This window comes from Scyliorhinus torazame, chromosome 2, assembly GCF_047496885.1.
Source record: "Scyliorhinus torazame isolate Kashiwa2021f chromosome 2, sScyTor2.1, whole genome shotgun sequence".
NCBI classification, from domain to species: domain Eukaryota; kingdom Metazoa; phylum Chordata; class Chondrichthyes; order Carcharhiniformes; family Scyliorhinidae; genus Scyliorhinus; species Scyliorhinus torazame.
In genome coordinates this window covers 16,065,770-16,086,820 of record NC_092708.1, presented here as the reverse complement: position 1 = coordinate 16,086,820, position 21,051 = coordinate 16,065,770, and the positions used below count along the sequence as shown (strand labels likewise).

The 21,051-nt window shown below is 47.6% G+C and overlaps 1 protein-coding gene across 7 annotated transcripts in view; it reads left to right on the top strand.

The window, feature by feature from the left end:
- The window catches only part of spega (striated muscle enriched protein kinase a), a 1,182,457-nt gene that overhangs the window by 553,966 nt on the left and 607,440 nt on the right, over nt 1-21,051 (top strand). For all 7 annotated transcript variants that reach the window (XM_072468701.1, XM_072468720.1, XM_072468711.1 and 4 more), the window contains 5 exons: nt 4,206-4,329; nt 5,966-6,138; nt 8,759-8,871; nt 10,651-10,819; nt 12,485-12,584. In XM_072468701.1, the coding sequence (XP_072324802.1) occupies nt 4,206-4,329; nt 5,966-6,138; nt 8,759-8,871; nt 10,651-10,819; nt 12,485-12,584 (679 nt within the window). The remainder of the gene's footprint in view (nt 1-4,205; nt 4,330-5,965; nt 6,139-8,758; nt 8,872-10,650; nt 10,820-12,484; nt 12,585-21,051) is intronic.

Genomic DNA, 21,051 nt, shown 5'->3' with positions numbered 1-21,051 from the left:
GATAACAATCCTCTCAAGGTCCTCACCTGTCATAGCCTCATTTCTATCAGTCACTGGCATGTTATTTGTGTCTTCCACTGTGAAGACCGACCCAAAAAACCTGTTCAGTTCCTCAGCCATTTCCTCATCTCCCATTATTAAATCTCCCTTCTCATCCTCTAAAGGACCAATATTTACCTTAGCCACTCTTTTTTGTTTTATCTATTTGTAGAAACTTTTACTATCTGTTTTTATATTCTGAGTAAGTTTACTCTCATAATCTATCTTACTCTTCTTTATAGCTTTTTTAGTAGCTTTCTGTTGCCCCCTAAAGATTTCCCAGTCCTCTAGTCTCCCACTGATCTTTGCTACTTTGTATGTTTTTTCCTTCAATTTGATACTCTCCCTTTTTTCCTTAGATATCCACTCTCTTTCTACCGTCCTTCCTTTTTGTTGGTATAAACCTTTGCTGAGCAGTGTGAAAAATCGCTTGGATGGTTCTCCACTGTTCCTCAACTGTTTCACCATAAAGTCTTTGCTCCCAGTCTACCATAGCTAGTTCTTCTCTCACCCCATTGTAATCTCCTTTGTTTAAGCACAAAACACTCGTGCTTGATTTTACCTTCTCACCCTCCATCTGTATTTTAAATTCCACCATATTGTGATCGCTCCTTCCGAGAGCATCCCGAACTATGAGATCATTAATCAATTCTGTCTCATTACAGAGGACCAGATCTAGGACCGCTTGTTCCCTCGTAGGTTCCATTACATACTGTTCTAGGAAACTATCGCGGATACATTCGATAAACTCCTCCTCAAGGCTGCCTTGACCAACCTGGTTAAACCAATTGACATGTAGATTAAAATCCCCCATGATAACTGCTGTACCATTTCTACGTGCACCTGTTATTTCTTTGTTTATTGCCTGCCCCACCATAATGTTACTATTTGGTGGCCTATAGATTACTCCTATCAGTGACTTTTTCGCCTTACTATTCCTGATTTCCACCCAAATGGATTCAACCTTATCCTCCATAGCACTGATGTCATCCCTTACTATTGCCCAGATGTCATCCTTAAAAAAACAGAGCTACACCACCTCCCTTACCATCCACTCTGTCCTTCTGAATAGTTTGATACCCTCGGATATTTAACTCCCAGTTGTGACCATCCTTTAACCATGTTTCAGTAATGGCCACTAAATCATAGTCATTCACAATGATTTGCGCCATCAACTCATTTACCTTATTCCAAATACTACGAGCATTCAGGTAAAGTACACTTATGTTGGCTTTTTTACCTCTGTTTTGAATTTTAACACCTCGATCAGTAACCTCTCCTAAGTTATATTTCCTCTTAACCTTTCTCCTAATTTTCCTTGTCGTTGAACCCATATATTCATGTAACAACCTGCCATGTTGCTTACCATTAATGTTTTTACTTCCCGTTTTATTCCTTTTAGTATTCCTGGTCCTATTCACTGAGCTCCCCTCGGTCACTGTACCTTGTACTGTCGCCCTTTTTGATTTTTGACTTCTCTGCCTTACACTTTCTGCCTTACTGCCTTTTATTTCTGTCCCTGTTTTACTACCTTCCAACTTCCTGCATCAGTTCCCATCCCCCTGCCACATTAGTTTAAACTCTCCCCAACAGCTCTAGCAAACACCCCCCCCCCCCCCCAAGGACATCGGTTCCAGTCCTGCCCAGGTGCAGACCGTCCAGTTTGTACTGGTTCCACCTCCCCCAGAACCGGTTCCAATGCCCCAGGAATTTGAATCCCTCCCTCTTGCACCATCTCTCGAGCCACCCATTCATCCTATATATCCTGACATTCCTACTCTGACTAGCTCGTTGCACTGGTAGAAATCCTGAGATTACTATCTTTGAGGGCCTACTTTTTAGTTTAACTCCTAACTCCCGGAATTCAGCTTGTACGACCTCGTCCCGTTTTTTTACCTATATCGTTGGTGCTGATGTGCACCATGACAGCTGGCTGTTCACCCTCTCCCCCCCCCCCCCAAGAATGTCCTGCAGCCGCTCCGAGACATCCTTGACCCTTGCACCAGGGAGGCAACATACCATCCTGGAATCTCGATTGCGTCCGCAGAACCGCCTGTCTATTCCCCTTACGATTGAGTCCCCTATCACTATAGCCCTGCCATTCTTCTTCCTGCCCAGCTGTGCAGCAGAGCCAGCCACGGTGCCATGAACCTGGCTGCTGCTGCCTTCCCCTGGTGAGCCATCTCCCTCAACAGTATCCAAAGCGGTATATCTGTTTTGTAGGGAGATGATCGCAGGGGACACCTGCACTGCCTTCCTACTCTTGCTCTGTCTTTTGGTCACCCATTTTCTATCTCCCATTTGCCAAATGAATTCCATTTGCCCATCTCTCTGCCCACTCACCCTGACCATGGATATCATTCTGGAGTCGACAGCTATCCTCTTCACTGTCAACTACACGGCCGATTTCTGTGGCATCTGCAAATTTCCCAATCAGGCCTCCCACCTTAAATCAGTAATATCAACAACATACAGCAAGGGCCCCAACACTGAGCCCTGTGGAACACCACGGAAACGGTTTTCCATTCGCAAAAACATCCACCAACCATTACTCTTTGCTTCCCGTCACTGAGCCAGTTTTGGATCCAATTCACCACCCTCCCCCTTTATCCCACGGGATCTTACTTTTCTGATCACTCTTCCAGAAATCCGCTGGAGTTCAGAAGAAACAAATAAACTTGTTTGAGGACTTGTCACAGGTGGATATTGAGAGGGACTGGCTGGAGAGTCTTATATTAGGGGTCATATTATCAGGATAATATTACAATCTCAGACCAGACCCCAACAGATTCTAGGATACTGGCCAGAAACCCCAATGTTTTATTTTATTTGTAAGACTGTGCAGAACGGATACCTCGCTCCAGGAGTGATTCCGACACAAATACAGATGTGGTGAACTAAAACAAACTTTATTATTTACACACGTTAAAATAATTTTAGCATCATACAAGAAAATAGCTTAGAATTACCCGTTAAACAACGCTTAACATTAAAATGAAACACTAACTGCTATCTTTTATCCACGCTCAACCAAAACCCATCTCTGGTCAAAATCCATTTTTAAATACACTTAGCCAACCCAGGAATACTTGCAGTAAAGAGATGTCTTGGATAAAATGCATTGAGAGAGAGATCCTGCAGGAACCGGCTTGCAGATTCTTGCCTGTGTCAGACTATTGTTTAACCTGCCAGCCATTTCAGAAACTGCTGTTCTGTTCACAGAAGCCTCTTGCGAGATTCAGCAGCCTCATGGCGACACCAAGTCGGGCACGACGGGCATGACCGAATCACAGCCAATGTCTCTAATCCACTCCCAGGGAGCCTTCTTCATATAAACAAAATTCCGTTAGCCCAACTTTACAATCCTTTAATTACACCTCTTGTAGCTGTCTTACAAACCAGGATTTTTACAAACAGCAGCCAGACACATACTATAACTCAGGATTCTAACCCGTACAGCGCCGATACATCGAATACAATATATCAGAAATTCCCAAATTCATCACAATATGCAATTGTTGAATACATTTAATACCGAGATTGATCAATTTTTGGATACTAAAAGGAGTCAATGGATAAGGGGATGGATAGGTAAAAGGTCAGCCACGATCTTATTGAGGAGGGGCCGAATGGCCTTATCCAGCTTCAATTGGTTGTGTTCTTTTTCTATCACACTGTTTCAAAAAGATCAAAAGAAAGATACATTTATTTAACTACTTTCACAACTTTGTAATGCACCGGAGTGCGGTACATTGAAAAATGTTTGAAGTGGAGTCGCTGTTGTAATGGAGGGAAACGCCACAGCCAATTTACACGCAGCAGGTTCCCACAGGCAGACAATCTATTTTAGTGAAGTTAGTTGAGGGATAAATATTGGGCCCAGGACAGGGTTGGAAGGGGGGGGGGGGGAGCCGTGCGATCTTTCACATCCACCTGGGATCTGAGCTGATAGTCTCATCTGAAAGACGGCGCCTTTAACAATGCAGCACTCCCTCGGCGCAGGGCCCAGGCTGTCGGCCTGGATTGTTCGGGTTTTTAAGAGCGGGGTTTGAACCCACAGCTTTTGGACTCCGAGGTTGGGGTGCGACTCGCTGAGCGGCGACAGATTGGGGCGACCCCGGCCCATGCTCGGATTCACTCTGTGAGCTTTCCTCTTCCACCCACAGGCTCGTATTTGGAGGAAGCTCCGTGTTTCATCGACAAGCCGGACATTGTTTATGCTGTGGAGAACCAGAGCAGCTGTGTCACCTGTACGCTGAATTACGTGCGAGCTGACGTCTCGTGGTCAAGGTACCAGGAAATGCTGGTCTGCTGTGTGAATGAGCGCTGATGCAGATGGGCTATACGAGCTTTCCTATGTCGCTATGTATCCACTCTTTTAGGGTCAGTGAGGGCCCTGTTTTAGACTCGTGGTTAGGCCAACATGTGTTGCCCATCCCTAATTGCCCTCGAGAGGTTGATGGAGAGCTGCCGCCTTGAGCCGCGGCAGTCCGTGTGGTGTAGGTACACCCACAGTGCTGTTAGAGAGGGAGTTTGGAAGGTGCTGTCTAAGGAACCTTGCAGCAGTGCATCGTGTAGACGGTACACACGGCTGCCACTGTTCGTCGGTGAGGGAGGGAGTGCATGTTTGTGGAAGGAGGAGCAATCAAACTAGGCTGCTTTGTCCTGGATGGTATCGAGCTTCTTGAGTGTTGTTGGAGCCGCACTCATCCAGGCAAGTGGAGAGTATTCCATTATACTCCTGACGTGTGCCTTGTAGATGGTGGACAGGCTTTTGGGTGGGGTGGGGGGGGGGGGTGGTCAGGAGGTGAGTTACTTGTGCAGAATTCCCAGAATCTGACCTACCCTAGCAGCCACAAACAGATAGACACTAAACGCCAGGCCAGGGAACTGTGGCGAAGGGAACGAGGGGTGTGATGGATACCGGTTGCAATGGCTGGACCTTCCTCGATTTTGATTTCATGGTGACCGGCCATATAGTCACCTTTCGCAGAGTAACAGTCCCTGTGGTGATCCACAGGAACACCCATTAAACTAAATTTCACATTGAGGCACAATTGGAGATATCGAGCCAGGTGACCAAAAGTTTGGTCAATGAGATAGAACCTAAGGAGTATCTTAAAGGAAGAGCGAGAGGGACAGCAGGGTGGCGCAGTGGGTTAGCCCTGCTGCCTCACGGCGCCGAGGTCCCAGGTTCGATCCCGGTCCCGGGTCACTGTCCGTGTGGAGTTTGCACATTCTCCCCGTGTTTGCGTGGGTTTCGCCCCCACAACCCAAAAGGATGTGCAGGGTAGGTGGACTGGCCACGCTAAATTGTCCCTTAATTGGAAAAAATTAATTGGTACTCTAAATTGTAAAAAAAAAGGGAGAGAGGCGGAGAGCCGTCGGCGATCAGGGAGCAGATACCAGAGCTTGGGGTCCAGGCAGCTGAAGGCCCGGCCGTCAATGGCGGTGATTAAAATTACGGATACTCGAGCGTATTTGGAGTTGCGCGGAGATCTGACAGGGCTAAGGGGCTGGAGGAGATGACAGAAATAAGAGATTTGAAACCGAGGGTGGGAATTTTTAAAGCGAGTTGGGAGGTCAGTGCAGATTAGCGAGCACAGTGGGTGATGGGTGAATGGGACTTGGTGTGAGCCAGTTCCTGGGCAGGAGAGGTTTGGATGAGTTCAAGTTTACAGAGGGTGGAAATTGGGAAGCCAACCAGAATATCATTGGAATGAGCGAGTCCAGGGGGTAACAAATGTGTCCTGTTGCACGTCAAGTGAAGTATCGCCCGTGGAGCAGGCCTTGATTTGAGGAGTTCCCCAGCCAGTGAGGTCTAGCGATGCAACCGCGCAGCTTCCTGAGAAACCCCAAATGCCGGAACCTTGTCGAAGTCTGGTTGTTGAGTTGACCACTCCCTCACCTGCTTCATTACCGCTAGGAACGGCGTGGAACTGACCAACAAACCTCGAGTGTACGAGCTGAGCATGCCTGACGATGACCAACACATGCTGAGGATTGTGAAGGTGGGAAGAGCTGATGTGGGCGAGATTGTCGTCACGGCCAGCAATGATCACGGCGGAGACGCTTGCAGGATTGTTCTCCTCCTGGCTGGTGAGAACGTTCTCTCATTGTTTGCCCGCGGCATTGGTCACTGTGCGAGGGGCTGTGGCAGGGTTAATCACACCGCGAAGTATGAAGGATTTGCATTGTTATATTCACCAAAGAGAAGGAATTGGTAGATGTTGAGTCTGGAGAAGGGGGTGTAGATAGCCTGGGTCACATTGTGATCCAAAAAGACGAGGTGTTGGGTGTCTTAAAAAATATTAAGGTAGATAAGTCCCCAGGGCCGGATGGGATCTACCCCAGAATACTGAAGGAGGCTGGAGAGGAAATTGCTGAGGCCTTGACAGAAATCTTTGGATCCTCGCTGTCTTCAGGGGATGTCCCGGAGGACTGGAGAATAGCCAATGTTGTTCCTCTGTTTAAGAAGGGTGGCAGGGATAATCCTGGGAACTACAGGCCGGTGAGCCTTACTTCAGTGGTAGGGAAATTACTGGAGAGAATTCTTCGAGACAGGATCTACTCCCATTTGGAAGCAAATGGACGTATTAGTGAGAGGCAGCACGGTTTTGTGAAGGGGAGGTCGTGTCTCACTAACTTGATAGAGTTTTTCGAGGAGGTCACTAAGATGATTGATGCAGGTAGGGCAGTAGATGTTGTCTATATGGACTTCAGTAAGGCCTTTGACAAGGTCCCTCATGGTAGACTAGTACAAAAGGTGAAGTCACACGGGATCAGGGGTGAACTGGCAAGGTGGATACAGAACTGGCTAGGCCATAGAAGGCAGAAAGTAGCAATGGAGGGATGCTTTTCTAATTGGAGGGCTGTGACCAGTGGTGTTCCACAGGGATCAGTGCTGGGACCTTTGCTCTTTGTAGTATATATAAATGATTTGGAGGAAAATGTAACTGGTCTGATTAGTAAGTTTGCAGACGACACAAAGGTTGGTGGAATTGCGGATAGCGATGAGGACTGTCTGAGGATACAGCAGGATTTAGATTGTCTGGAGACTTGGGCGGAGAGATGGCAGATGGAGTTTAACCTGGACAAATGTGAGGTAATGCATTTTGGAAGGGCTAATGCAGGTAGGGAATATACAGTGAATGGTAGAACCCTCAAGAGTATTGAAAGTCAAAGAGATCTAGGAGTACAGGTCCACAGATCACTGAAAGGGGCCACACAGATGGAGAAGGTAGTCAAGAAGGCATACGGCATGCTTGCCTTCATTGGCCGGGGCATTGAGTATAAGAATTGGCAAGTCATGTTGCAGCTGTATAGAACCTTAGTTAGGCCACACTTGGAGTATAGTGTTCAATTCTGGTCGCCACACTACCAGAAGGATGTGGAGGCTTTAGAGAGGGTGCAGAAGAGATTTACCAGAATGTTGCCTGGTATGGAGGGCATAAGCTATGAGGAGCGATTGAATAAACTCGGTTTGTTCTCACTGGAACGAAGGAGGTTGAGGGGCGACCTGATAGAGGTATACAAAATTATGAGGGGCATAGACAGAGTGGATAGTCAGAGGCTTTTCCCCAGGGTAGAGGGGTCAATTACTAGGGGGCATAGGTTTAAGGTGAGAGGGGCAAAGTTTAGAGTAGATGTACGAGGCAAGTTTTTTACGCAGAGGGTAGTGGGTGCCTGGAACTCACTACCGGAGGAGGTAGTGGAGGCAGGGATGATAGGGACATTTAAGGGGCATCTTGACAAATATATGAATAGGATGGGAATAGAAGGATACGGACCCAGGAAGTGTAGAAGATTGTAGTTTAGTCGGGCAGTATGGTCGGCACGGGCTTGGAGGGCCGAAGGGCCTGTTCCTGTGCTGTACATTTCTTTGTTCTTTGTCCTTTGTTCTTTGTTTATAGCACCTTCCACATCCTCAGGACGTCCCAAAATGTTCTCCAGCCAACCAAGTGCTTTTCGAAGTGCCACCAATCTGGTAACTTCAGGAACGCAGCCGCGCACAGCACGATCCCACGGACAGCTGGATAATCTGCTGTTTGCTGAAGTTGCTTGAGAGTTAAACATTGGCCAGAACATTAGGGACAATTTTCCAGTTTATCTTCAAAATAACGACCGTGGGGTCATATGCATTCAACCAAGAGAGTCAAAAGATGATGCCTCTGATAGTGCAGCACTCCTTCAGCACTGGGCGGCACGGAAGCACAGTGGCTAGCACTGTCGCTTCACAGCACCAAGGACCCAGGTTCGATTCCGGCTTGGGTCACTGTCTGTGCGGAGTCTGCACGTTCTCCCCGTGTCTGCGTGGGTTTCCTCCGGGTGCTCCGGTTTCCTCCCACAGTCCAAAGATGTGCGGGTTAGGTGCTTTGGCCATGATAAATTGCCCTTAGTGTCCAAAAAAAGGGTAGGTGGGATGACAGGGATAGGGTGGAGGTGTGGGCATAAGTAGGGTGCTCTTTCCAAGGGCGGTGCAGACTCGATGGGCCGATTGGCCTCCTTCTGAATTGTAAATTCTATGATCGTACGAAATCCCTGATTCTACGGAGAGCCAGGCTGGGTTGTGAAGCTGTGAGGCTGTTTGAATACCCCAACAATCCCCTCCTTCAAGTGAGGAATCAGAACTGGCACAGTGTGAACGGGGGAGTTAATCTGAAGCCCATGGCTGACCCACAAACGGCACATTTTTAACCAGACTCCCCTTCTCTTTCAGAGGCACCGCGGTTTGAGTCCATCATGGAGGATATAGCGGTGAGCCCGGAGGAGACGGCAAGGCTAGCTGTCGTGGTGGAAGGCAAACCCCTTCCAGACATCCACTGGTACAAAGTAAGACCCAGCACTCTGAGTGACCTGTGGATTGGGGGGGGGGGGGGAAGAGGGGCACCCAGGGGGGCTGATGTCTTTTCGCAGAGGGGGGCAGGGGGTTGAGGAGAACATCACTGCTCCTTCCTTGAAGGTTCCGCGAGTGGGCAAATCAATGGCAGATGCAGTAAAATTTGGATAAGTGTGAGGTTATTCGCTTTGGAAGCAAAAACAGGAAGGCAGATTACTACCTGAATGGTTGTAAATTAGGAGAGGGGAGTGTGCAGCGGGGACCTGGGTGTCCTTGTGCACCAGTCGCTGAAGGTAAGCATGCAGGTGCAGCAGGCGGTAAAGAAGGCTAATGGTATGTTGGTCTTCATTGCAAGAGGTTTCGAGTACAGAAGCAGGGATGTGTTGCTGCAATTGTACAGGGCCTTGTTGAGGCCACACCTGGAGTATTGTGCGCAGTTTTGGTCTCCTTCTCTGAGGAAGGATGTTCTTGCTCTCGAGGGAGAGCAGCGAAGGTTCACCAGACTGATTCCAGGGATGGCGGGACTGTCATATGAGGAAAGATTGACGAGGTTGGGATTGTTCTCGCTGGAGTACAGAAGAATGAGGGGGGATCTCATAGAGACTAATAAAATTCTAACAGGACTAGACAGGGTAGATGCAGGGAAGATGTTACCAATGATATGTGTGTCCAGAACCAGGGGTCACAGTCTGAGGATTCAGGGTAAACCATTTCGGACAGAGATGAGGAGACATTTCTTCACCCAAAGAGTGGTGAGCCTGTGGAATTCATTACCACAGGCAGTAGTTGATGCTAAATCATTAAATATATTCAAGAGGCGGATGGATATAGCACTTGGATCAAAGGCTATGGGGAGAAAGCAGGATTAGGCTATTGAGTTGGATGATCAGCCATGATGGTGATGAATGGCGGAGCAGGCTCGAAGGGCCAAAAGGCCTCCTCCTGCTCCTATCTTCTATGTATAATCAATCCTAGTCATAATGACCCTCAGCCAATGACTGACCAGGACCTGTCCTACCCACACTGACCCTTCAGCCAATGGCTGACCAGGAACTGTCCTACCCAAACTGACCGTCCAGCCAATGACTGACCAGAATCTGTCCTACCCACACTGACCCTTCAGCCAATGGCTGACCAGGATCTTCCTACCCAAATTGACCGTCCAGCCAATGACTGACCAGGGTCTGACCTACCCAAACTGACCGTCTAGCCAATGACTGACCAGGGTCTGACCTACCCAAACTGACCGTCTAGCCAATGGCTGACCAGGGTCTGACCTACCCAAACTGACCGTCTAGCCAATGACTGACCAGGGTCTGACCTACCCAAACTGACCGTCTAGCCAATGGCTGACCAGGGTCTGACCTACCCAAACTGACCGTCTAGCCAATGGCTGACCAGGGTCTGACCTACCCAAACTGACCGTCCAGCCAATGACTGACCAGGGTCTGACCTACCCAAACTGACCGTCTAGCCAATGGCTGACCAGGGTCTGACCTACCCAAACTGACCGTCTAGCCAATGGCTGACCAGGGTCTGACCTACCCAAACTGACCGTCTAGCCAATGGCTGACCAGGGTCTGACCTACCCAAACTGACCGTCTAGCCAATGACTGACCAGGGTCTGACCTACCCAAACTGACCGTCTAGCCAATGGCTGACCAGGATCTTCCTACCCAAACTGACCGTCCAGCCAATGACTGACCAGGGTCTGACCTGTCGGATGGTCAGATGGAGGGTGAATGATTTTGCCATCCCTGTTTATTTTGAAGGATGATGTTGTGCTGGTCGAGAGCAATCACTTGTCCTTTGTGTACGATGACAGTGAGTGTTCACTGGTCATTCTCAACACGGCGGAATCCGACAGCGGAGTGTACACCTGTACAGCAAAGAACTTGGCTGGAGAGGTTTCCTGTAAGGCAGAGCTCACCATTCTGAAAGGTAAGAGCCATTTCACCTAATTATCAGAGAGTATTGTGAGAACAATAAACAAGTACTTAGTGATTACTATTTCCAGACAGCAAATTATAACTCCTCCTTCTTCAGGTCTTGAGAGGATGTTAGTGAGCATAATGCACCAGAGGATCAGTCCACGATTATATAAACGACATAGATGACTATGTAGGGCGTAGCTTCAGTAAGTGTGCGGATGACCCAAAGATTGGCCGGGTGGTTAAGAGTGAGGTTGAGTGCCTTGGGTTACAGGATGATATAGACGGGATGGTCACAGATTAAGTGGCAGATGGTGTCATTCATTGAATATTTCCTTGCACCAAAATTCAATACAAATCCAACATGCCCTCCCTGCTTTCGTAGTCCATTACTGAGGTTAATTTTAAATTGCAGATTGGGGCAACACGGTAGCACAGTGGTTAGCACTGCTGCCTCACAGCACCAGGGAACAAAAGCAAAAAACCTCGGGCGGATATTCACCTTCACCGCCTGCACCCTTCCCGTTGAGGTCAGAGGGAGGCCATCCCACCGTTACAAATCAGCCTTCACCCCCTGCACCAGACTGGACAAGTTAAGTTTATGTCACGGGCCACCCGATGCCAAAAGCTAGTCCTGGTTGGACACGAAACGGCAGCCTCGCCAAATCAGCTCCCCTCCCCCCAAGGGGGTTCACCAGGAAATATTCACTCGCGCCCAGATTCAGCTTGTACCCCGAAAAGGAGGCCAGCTTCCTGAGCAGCTTCATTATCTCCCCCACATTGGACAATGGGTCCGTGACACATAGTAACAATTCATCCACATGAAAGGACACTCCCCCCATGCTTTACCCCCTCTGAGGTTTAACAGATGGAGGGGGATAGCCAAACTGCCCCAGGATCTCAAAGAGATTCCCCCACTCAACCCTATCGAACACCTTCTCCGCGTTCATCAAAATAGTCCCCTCGGGCTCAATCCTTGGGGACGGCGACAACACAACATTTAGCAATCTCCTGGTATTGGCCAACAACTGCTGGCCCTTAACCAATCCTCCGTCTGCTCCTCCAAGATCACCCCCCGGGAGGCAAGGTTCCAAAGGCGTTGCCAACTCCTAGCCGAAACGACCCACATTCCCTGGGATCCTTGTCCTCCTTCAGGATCAAGGAAATCGACGCCCGGGCCAGCCTGGCCGGCAACACCTCCTGGGACACGGAATCATTAAACATATCTATCACGCAGCTCTAATTCTGCCTCGTGAACATCCTCAGTGTTAATCTCCCCACTGTTGACAGCCGTGCCTTCAGCTGCCAGGGCCGCAGGCTCCAGAATCCCCTCCCTGAACATCTCTGTGTATCTCCTCAGCATTAAGATGTTCCTTCAAATTGCGACCAATTGGGATGCCTATTGGAAAATCATATGAGGCTCGGAGTTTGATAATCGCTCTAATGAAGCAGCGTGGGATGTTTTTCCTGTGCTCAAGCTGCTATATAAATGCAAGATGTTATTATTCTGCGATTCATGGGGTTAGGTTTAGGGTTAGGGTTCGGGAAGCTAATCGGTTTCTCCACATCACTCACTACATCCACCAATGGTCAAAATGGAAAGCTTCATGGTGAGATATTGGGGACACTATGATGATGGGAGCCCAGAGGTTGCTGATGTTTTGCTGTTTTTCAGGTAAAATAGAGAATGATGAACCAATGGATGACGAGGAGACGATCATGCGGAAGATGAGGCTTTTATCTGACTATTATGATGTCCATCAGGAGATTGGGAGGTGCGTGTCACAGCACAATAGGGTCTTTTTATTTGTAATCTTTCATGGGGTGTGGATGTCGCTGGTTAGACCGGCATTTATTGTCCATCCCTAATTGCCCTTGAGAAGGTGGGGGTGAGCTGCCTTCCTGAACCACTGAAGTCTATGTGGTGTAGGTACACCCACTGCGCTGTTAGGAAATGGATTTTGACCCAGCGACAGTGAAGGAACGGCCGATATATTTCCCAGTCAGGGTGGTGAGTGACTTGGAGGGGAACCTCCAGATGGTGGGGCTCCCCATGTGTTTGCTGCTCTTGTCCTTCTAGATGGCAGTGGTCGTGGGTTTGGAAGGTGCTGTCTGAGGAACCTTGGTGAGTTACTGCAGTGCACCTTGTAGATGGTACACACGGCTGCCACTGTGCGTCGGTGGTGGAGGGAGTGAATGATTAAGGTGGCTCTTAGGGTGCTAGTCAAGCGGGGCTGCCTTGCCCTGGATGGGGTTGAGCTTCTCGAGTGTTGTTGGAGCTGCACTCATCCAGGCAAGTGGAGAGTATTCCATCACACTCCTGACATGTGCCTGGACAGGATTTGGGGAGTCAGGAGGTGAGTTACCTGTCGTACCTCTGACCTGCTGTCGTAGCCACATTATTTATATGGCTGGTTCCATTTCTCATCAATTGGAACTCCCCAGATGTTGATAGTGGGGGATTCAGTGGTGAAAGTTAAGGGGTGGTAGTTAGATTCTTTCTTATTGGAGATAGTCATTGCCTGGCACTTGTGACAGCTACTTGTCACTTATTAGTCCAAACCTGAATATGGGCCAGGTCCGCTGCACATGAACACAGACTGTATAGTATCTGAGGAGTCAGGAATGGTGCTGAATGTTATGCAATCATCAGCGAATACCCCCACATCTGACCTCAGAATGGAGGGAAGGTCACTGATGGCTGGGCCGAGGACACGACCCTGAGGAGCTCCTGCAGTGATGTCCTGGAGCTGAGATGATTGACCTCCAACAACCACAGCCATTTTCCTTTGTGCCATAGAACATACAGTGCAGAAGGAGGCCATTCGGCCCATCGAGTCTGCACCGACCCACTTAAGCCCTCACTTCCACCCTGTCCCCGTAACCCAATAACCCCTCCTAACCTTTTTTTTTGGACACTAAGGGCAATTTAGCCTGGCCAATCCACCTAAGCTGCACGTCTTTGGACTGTGGGAGGAAACCGGAATCGAACCTGGGACCCTGGCGCTGTGAAGCCACAGTGCTATCCACTTGTGCTACCGTGCTGCCCTGGAATCAAGTATGATCCCAACCAGTGGAGCGTTTTCCTCCTGATTCCCGTTGACTCCAGTTTAGCTGGGGCTCCTTGATGCCGCACTCGGCCAAATTCAGTCCCTCTCACCTCACCTCTGGAGTTCAGCTCTTTTGTCCATGTTTGAACCAAGGCTTTAATATGGGCGGCACGGTAGCACAGTGGTTAGCACTGTTGCCTCACAGCTCCAGGGTCCCAGGGTCGATTCCCGGTTTGGGTCACTGTCTGTGCGGAGTCTGCACGTTCTCCCCGTGTCTGCGTGGGTTTCCTACGGGTGCTCCGGTTTCCTCCCACAAGTCCCGAAAGACGTGCTGTTGGGTGAATTAGACATTATAATAACAAAGATTATTAGTAATAAGGTCAAGAGCTGGACGACCCTGGCAGAAATCAAACTGACCATCAGTGAGCGGGTTATTGCTGAGTAAGTGCCGCTTAATAGTGCTGTTATAATATAATAATAATCTTTTATTGTCACAAGTAGCCGTGTGGAGTTTGCACATTCTCCCCGTGTTTGCGTGGGTTTCGCCCCCACAATCCAAAGATGTGCAGTTTAGGTGGATTGGCCTCGTTAAATTGCCCCTTAAATTGGAAAAAATGAATTGGGTACTGTAAATTTATATATTTTTAAAAAATTGTCACAAGTAGGCTTCAATGAAGTTACTGTGAAAAGCCCCTAGTCGCCACATTCCGGTGCCTGTTCGGGGAGGCTGGTACGGGAATTGAACCGTGCTGCTGGCATTGTTCTGCATTACAAGCCAGCTGTTTAGCACACTGAGCTAAACCGGCCGTTATTGTTGCTGTTGATGACCCCTTCCATCACTTTGCTGATGATGGCGGGTAGACCGATAGGACAGTAATTGGCAGGGTTAGATTTATCCAATTTTCGACATTTCCGGGTATCGGTATTGGAACAACCTGGCTAGCGAAGCAGCAAGATCTGGAGCACAAGTCTTCAGTATTATTGTCACGGCCCATAGCCTTTGTCATAATATTCACTCATGTTCATAATGAGATACAGACAGGCAGTGATGGACACACACAGGAACCAATCACCACACAGAATACAGAACAACCAATCACCAGGCAGGACACTACAGGGTACATTACCAGTATAAAACACACGAGGCAGGAAGACTCGGCCTCTTCGTACTGGTGATAGCTGTGGCAACAGTCAGGGTGCAATGTACAGTCAGCACCTATTACACATGGCACAGAGCAAGTCTGGGCAGGCCAGACCAAGGTTAGCAAGCTTAGATTAATAGAGCGTCGACCCACCGCAAACTGTGTACATTAGTCGGCAAGTTCAATAAAGCAGCGTTGGAAGCCTGTTTTCAAGTGATACTGCATTGAGTTGCAGTCCGTGTTAATCCAACATATATAACACATCAGCCTTTGCAGTATCCCGTGCCTTCATATTGATATCACGCGGAGTGAATCGTATTAACTGAAGACTGACATCTGTGATGCTGGGGACCTCCAGAGACCCAGATGGATCATCCCACTTTAGACAAGCCCTGTAATTAATTCTAAGGCAGATGAGTGAAAAGGGAATTTGAGACTATTTGGAATATTGTCAATTTGAAGGATGAATGATCTGTGGAGTTTTATTGATTCCTCATCGTAGCATCGCTGGGCTGGGCCAGCGTTTATTGTCCATCCCCAATTGCCCTTGAGCTGAGTGTCTTCCTCGGCCATTTCAGAGGGCCACTTGGCTGTGGGTCTGGAGTCACATGTAGGCCAGACCGGGTAAGGTTACCTTCCCTAATGGACATTAGTTTTTAACCACAATGGATGATAGTTTCCTGGTCACCATTACTGAGACCAGTTTTATATTCCAGGTTTTATTCATTGAATTTAAATTCCATGGTGGGATTTGAACCTTTGCCCCCAGGGCATTAGGGGCCTCTGGATTATTAAGTCAGTGATATTGCCACTGTGCCACTTACTGTCCTCCCCTCTCTTTTACTCAAATCACCTATAAATATTGTGAAAAGCTGAGGTCTCGGTGTAGGTCCCTGGAGACAACACTAGTCAAATTCTGCCACACGGAGTAAATTCCAATTCCGCCAACTCCCTTTGTCGTAACCAACACAGGTCAACTCCAGTTCCAGGTCCTCTCATTTTTGTCAATAGTCTTTTGTGTGGAATGAACATAGAACATACAGTGCAGAAGGAGGCCATTCAGCCCATCGAGTCTGCATCGACCCACTTGAGCCCTCACTTCCGCCCTATCCCCGTAACCCAATAACCCCTCCTAACCTTTTTGGACACTAAAAGCAATTTATCGTGGCCAATCCACCTAACCTGCACATCTTTGGACTGTGGGAGGAAACCGGAGCACCCGGAGGAAACCCACACAGACATGGGGAGAACGTGCAGACTCCGCACAGACAGTGACCCAAGCCGGGAATCGAACCTGGGACCCTGGCGCTGTGAAGCCACAGTGCTAGCCACTTGTGCTACCGTGCTGCCCCTAATGTGGAAAGACAATTAAGAGAGACAATTTTAAATTGCGGACACGTGGCCAGAATATGGGATGTCTGCCTGCAGAGATTATTGTACACAATCCACTAAATTAAATATCACTTTTACGCAGTTTTATTTAAAGCACAGAATCATTCCCCTTGGCTGGTCTGTGTCAGTGTTTATCCTCCGTACGGCCTCCTCCTACCCTGCTTCATGCAAACACAGGGACATCAGAGCGGGTGTACGCCATTCGACCCCTCGATCCTGTCCTATCATTCAACAAGATAATGGCTGACCAACGCCATTTCCCCTGCACTACCCCGAGCTGTCTTTAACATCGAGAAAAATCACCTCACCCCATCAACAAACTCTTCTATTCCTTTCTCACTCATGTTTATGGATGGGCTAGGGGATTGGGCCAAAATTTGGCAGATGGAGTTTAACGTGGATAAGTGTGAGGTTATCCATTCTGGCTGAAAAAATAGAAATGCAAGTTATTATAAGAACATAAGAACTAGGAGCAGGAGTCGGCCACCTGGCCCCTCGAGCCTGCTCCGACATTTAATGAGATCATGGCTGATCTTTGTGGACTCAGCTCCACTCTCCGGCCCGTACACCATATCCCCGAATCCCTTTATCTTTAGAAAGGTATCTATCTTTTTCTTAAAAACGTTTAAAGAAGGAGCCTCAACTGCTTCACTGGGCAAGGAATTCCAGAGATTCACAACCCTTTGGTGAAGAAGTTCCTCCTACACTCCGTCCTAAATCTACCTCCCCTTATTTTGAGGCTATGCCCCCTAGTTCTGCTTTCACCCGCCAGTGGAAACAACCCGCCCGCATCTATCCTATCTATTCTCTTCATAATCTTATATGTTTCAATAAGATCCCCCCGCATCCTTCTAAACTCCAATGAGTACAGTCCCAGTCTACTCAACCTCTCGTCATAATCTAATCCCCTCAACTCTGGGATCAACCTAGTGAATCTCCTCTGCACTCCCTCCAGTGCCAATATGTCCTTTCTCAGGTAAGGAGACCAAAACTGAACACAATACTCCAGATGTGGCCTCACCAACACCTTATACAATTGCAGCATAACCTCCCTAGTCTTGAACTCCATCCCTCTAGCAACGAAAGACAAAACTCGATTAGCCTTCTTAATCACCTGTTGCACCTGCACACCAACTTTTTGCGACTCGTGCACCAGCACACCCAGGTCCCTCTGCACAGCAGCATGTTTTAACATCTTACCGTTTAAATAATAATCCATTCTGCTGTTATTCCTCCCAAAATGGATAGCCTCACACTTGGCAACATTGAATTCCGTCTGCCAGACCCTAGCCCATTCACCTAACCTATCCAAATCCCTCTGCAGACTTCCGGTATCCTCTGCACTTTTTGCTTTACCACTCATCTTAGTGTCGTCTGCAAACTTTGACACATTGCACTTGGTCCCCAACTCCAAATCGTCTATGTAAATTGTGAACAACTGCAGGCCCAACACTGATCCTTGAGGGACCCCACTAGTTACAGGTTGCCAACCAGAGAAACACCCATTTATTCCCACTCTCAGCTTTCTGTTAGTTAACCAATCCTCTACCCATGCTACCACTTTACCCTCAATGCCATTCATCTTTAGTTTATGCAGCAACCTTTTGTGTGGCACCTTGTCAAAAGCTTTCTGGAAATCCAGATATACCACATCCATTGGCTCCCCGTTATCTACTGCACTGGTAACGTCCTCAAAAAAGTCTATCAAATTAGTCAGACACGACCTACCCTTTGTGAACCCATGCTGCGTCTGCCCAATGGGACAATTTCCCTCCAGGTGCCCCGCTATTTCCTCCTTAATGATAGATTCCAGCATTTTCCCTACAACCGAAGTTAAACTTACCGGCCTATAATTTCCCACTTTCTGCCGGCCTCCTTTTTGAAACAGTGGTGTCACGTTTGCTACTTTCCAATCCTCTGGGACCACCCCAGAGTCTAGTGAATTTTGATAAATTATCACTAGTGCGTTTACAATTTCCCTAGCCATCTCTTTTAACACTCTGGGATGCAACCCATCAGGGCCAGGAGACTTGTCTACCTTTAGCCCCATTAGCTTGCCCAATACTGCCTCCTTAGTGATTACAATCATCTCAAGGTCCTCACCTATCATATCTTTATTTCCATCAGTCACTGGCATGTTATTTGTGTCCTCCACTGTGAAGATTGACCCAAAAAACCTGTTCAGCTCCTCAGCCATTTCCCCGTCTCCTATTATTAAATCTCCCTTCTCATCTTCCAAAGGACCAATATTTACCTTCGCCACTCTTTTTTGTCTTATATATTTGTAGAAGCTTTTACTATCTGCTTTTATATTCTGAGCCAGTTTACTTTCATAGTCTACCTTACTCTTCTTTATAGCTTTTTTAGTAGCTTTCTGTTGTCCCCTAAAGACTTCCCAGTCCTCTAGTCTCCCACTAATTTTTGCCACTTTGTATGTTTTTTCTTTCAATTTGGCACTCTCCCTCACCTCCTTAGATATCCACGGTCGATTTTTCCCCTTTCTACCGTCTTTCTTTTTTGTCGGTATGAACCTTTTCTGAACACTGTGAAAGATCGCTCGGAAGGTTCTCCACTGTTCCTCAACTGCTTCACCATGAAGTCTTTGCTCCCAGTCTACCTTAGCTAGTTCTTCTCTCATCCCATTGTAATCGCCTTTGTTTAAGCACAAAACACTAGTGTTTGATTTTACCTTGTCATCCTCCAACTGTATTTTAAATTCCACCATATTGTGGTCGCTCCTTCCAAGTGGATCCCGAACTATGAGATCATTAATCAATCCTGTCTCATTACACAGGACCAGATCTAGGACCGCTTGTTCCCTTGTAGGTTCCATTACATACTGTTCCAGGAAATTATCCCGGGCACATTCTATAAACTCCTCCTCAAGGCTGCCTTTACCAACCTGGTTAAACCAATCGACATGCAGATTAAAATCTCCCATGATAACCGCTGTACCATTTCTACATGCATCCGTTATTTCTTTGCTTATTGCCTGCCCTACCATCCTGTTACTATTTGGTGGCCTATAGACTACTCCTATCAGTGACCTTTTTGCCTTACTGTTCCTGATTTCCACCCAAATGGATTCAATCTTGTCCTCCATAGCACCAATATCATCCCTTACTGTTGCCCGGATGCCATCCTTAAACAACAAAGCTACACCACCGCCCTTACCGTCCATTCTATCCTTTCGTATAGTCTGATACCCTTGGATATTTAACTCCCAGTCGTGACCATCTTTTAACCATGTTTCAGTAATGGCTACTAAATCATAGTCATCTAAATGAAAAGCTGATTCAAAATGTTGCCTGGGTAGAGGGATCTGGGATCTTTGTTCATGAATCACAGAAAGTCAGTGTGCAGGTACAGCCTGTAATTAAAAAGGCAAATGGAATGTTAGCGTTTATTGCAAAAGGATTGGAGTATAAAGGTAGAGAAGTGTTGTTGCAATTGTATAGGGTGTTGGTGAGACCACATCTGGAGTATTGGGTCCAGTTTTGGTCTCATTATTTGAGGAAGGATGTGGTGGCCTTGGAGGCAGTTCAGAGGAGGGTCACCAGATTGATTCCGGGGATGAAAGGATTGACGTATGAGGAGAGATTAAACAGTTTGGACTTATACTCGCTGGAGTTTAGAAGGATGAGAGGGGATCTGATCGAGGTGTATAAAATACTAAAAGGAATTGATACTGTAAACGTAGACCGAAATGTTCCCCCTCTTGGGGCAATCTAGAACGAGTGGTCACGGATATAGGGTGAGAGGCGGTAGATTTAAAACTGAGACGAGGAGGAACTACTTCTCGCAGAGGGTGGTGAATTTGTGGAATTCGCTGCCCCCATAGTGCGGTGGAATCCGAGTCATTAAATGGTATTGAGAAGGAGATCGGTAAATTTCTGGGGAATGAAACAGATTAAAGGGATGTGGGGAACAGGTGGGAGGTGGATTTGAGACCAGGAAGAGATTAGCCATGATCTGATTGGATGGCGGAGCAGGCTCGAAGGGCTGGATTGCCAACTTCTGCTCCTAATTCCTGTGTTAATCAGTTTCCCTTTAAATCCATTGATACTATTCACCTCAACCACTCCCTGGGTAAAGAGGTTTCTCCTGAAATCCCAATTTGATTCATTAGTGACTGTCTGATATTGATGCGCCCTAATCCCCCCCTCCCCCCCCCCCCACATCCTCTCTATGTCTATCTTGTTGAATCCTCTCCTAATCCTCAAGACCTCTAGCGGGTCACGCCTCAGCCTTTCCTTTTCGAGAGAAGCCTCTTCAATGTTTCCTGGTAGTTGTAACTATTCAGCTCTTGCCTTCCACTATTTGTCCCTGCTTTCCTGTTGTAAGAGACAGTTGTGTCGTGTGTTACGGGCCAGGGTTTAGAGAACCCCAAAGTGTATCATGGAGTTCACCTGACCCACAACTTTTACTAGATTGTGGTATGGGGAGCGCACGGCCCACTCTACAGTGTGGGACAGCAGGAATGGAAAAGTATTTTTTAAAGCAAAACAATGTTTATTCTATGAACTCAAGTTAACCTTTTTAAAACATACAGTGAACATCTTAGCAACCATCAATTCAAATACAACCCCCAAAGACTACAACACTAAGTAAACCTTTAAGCTTTCCTTTTTAACATCCATACGACTCAAAACACCTTT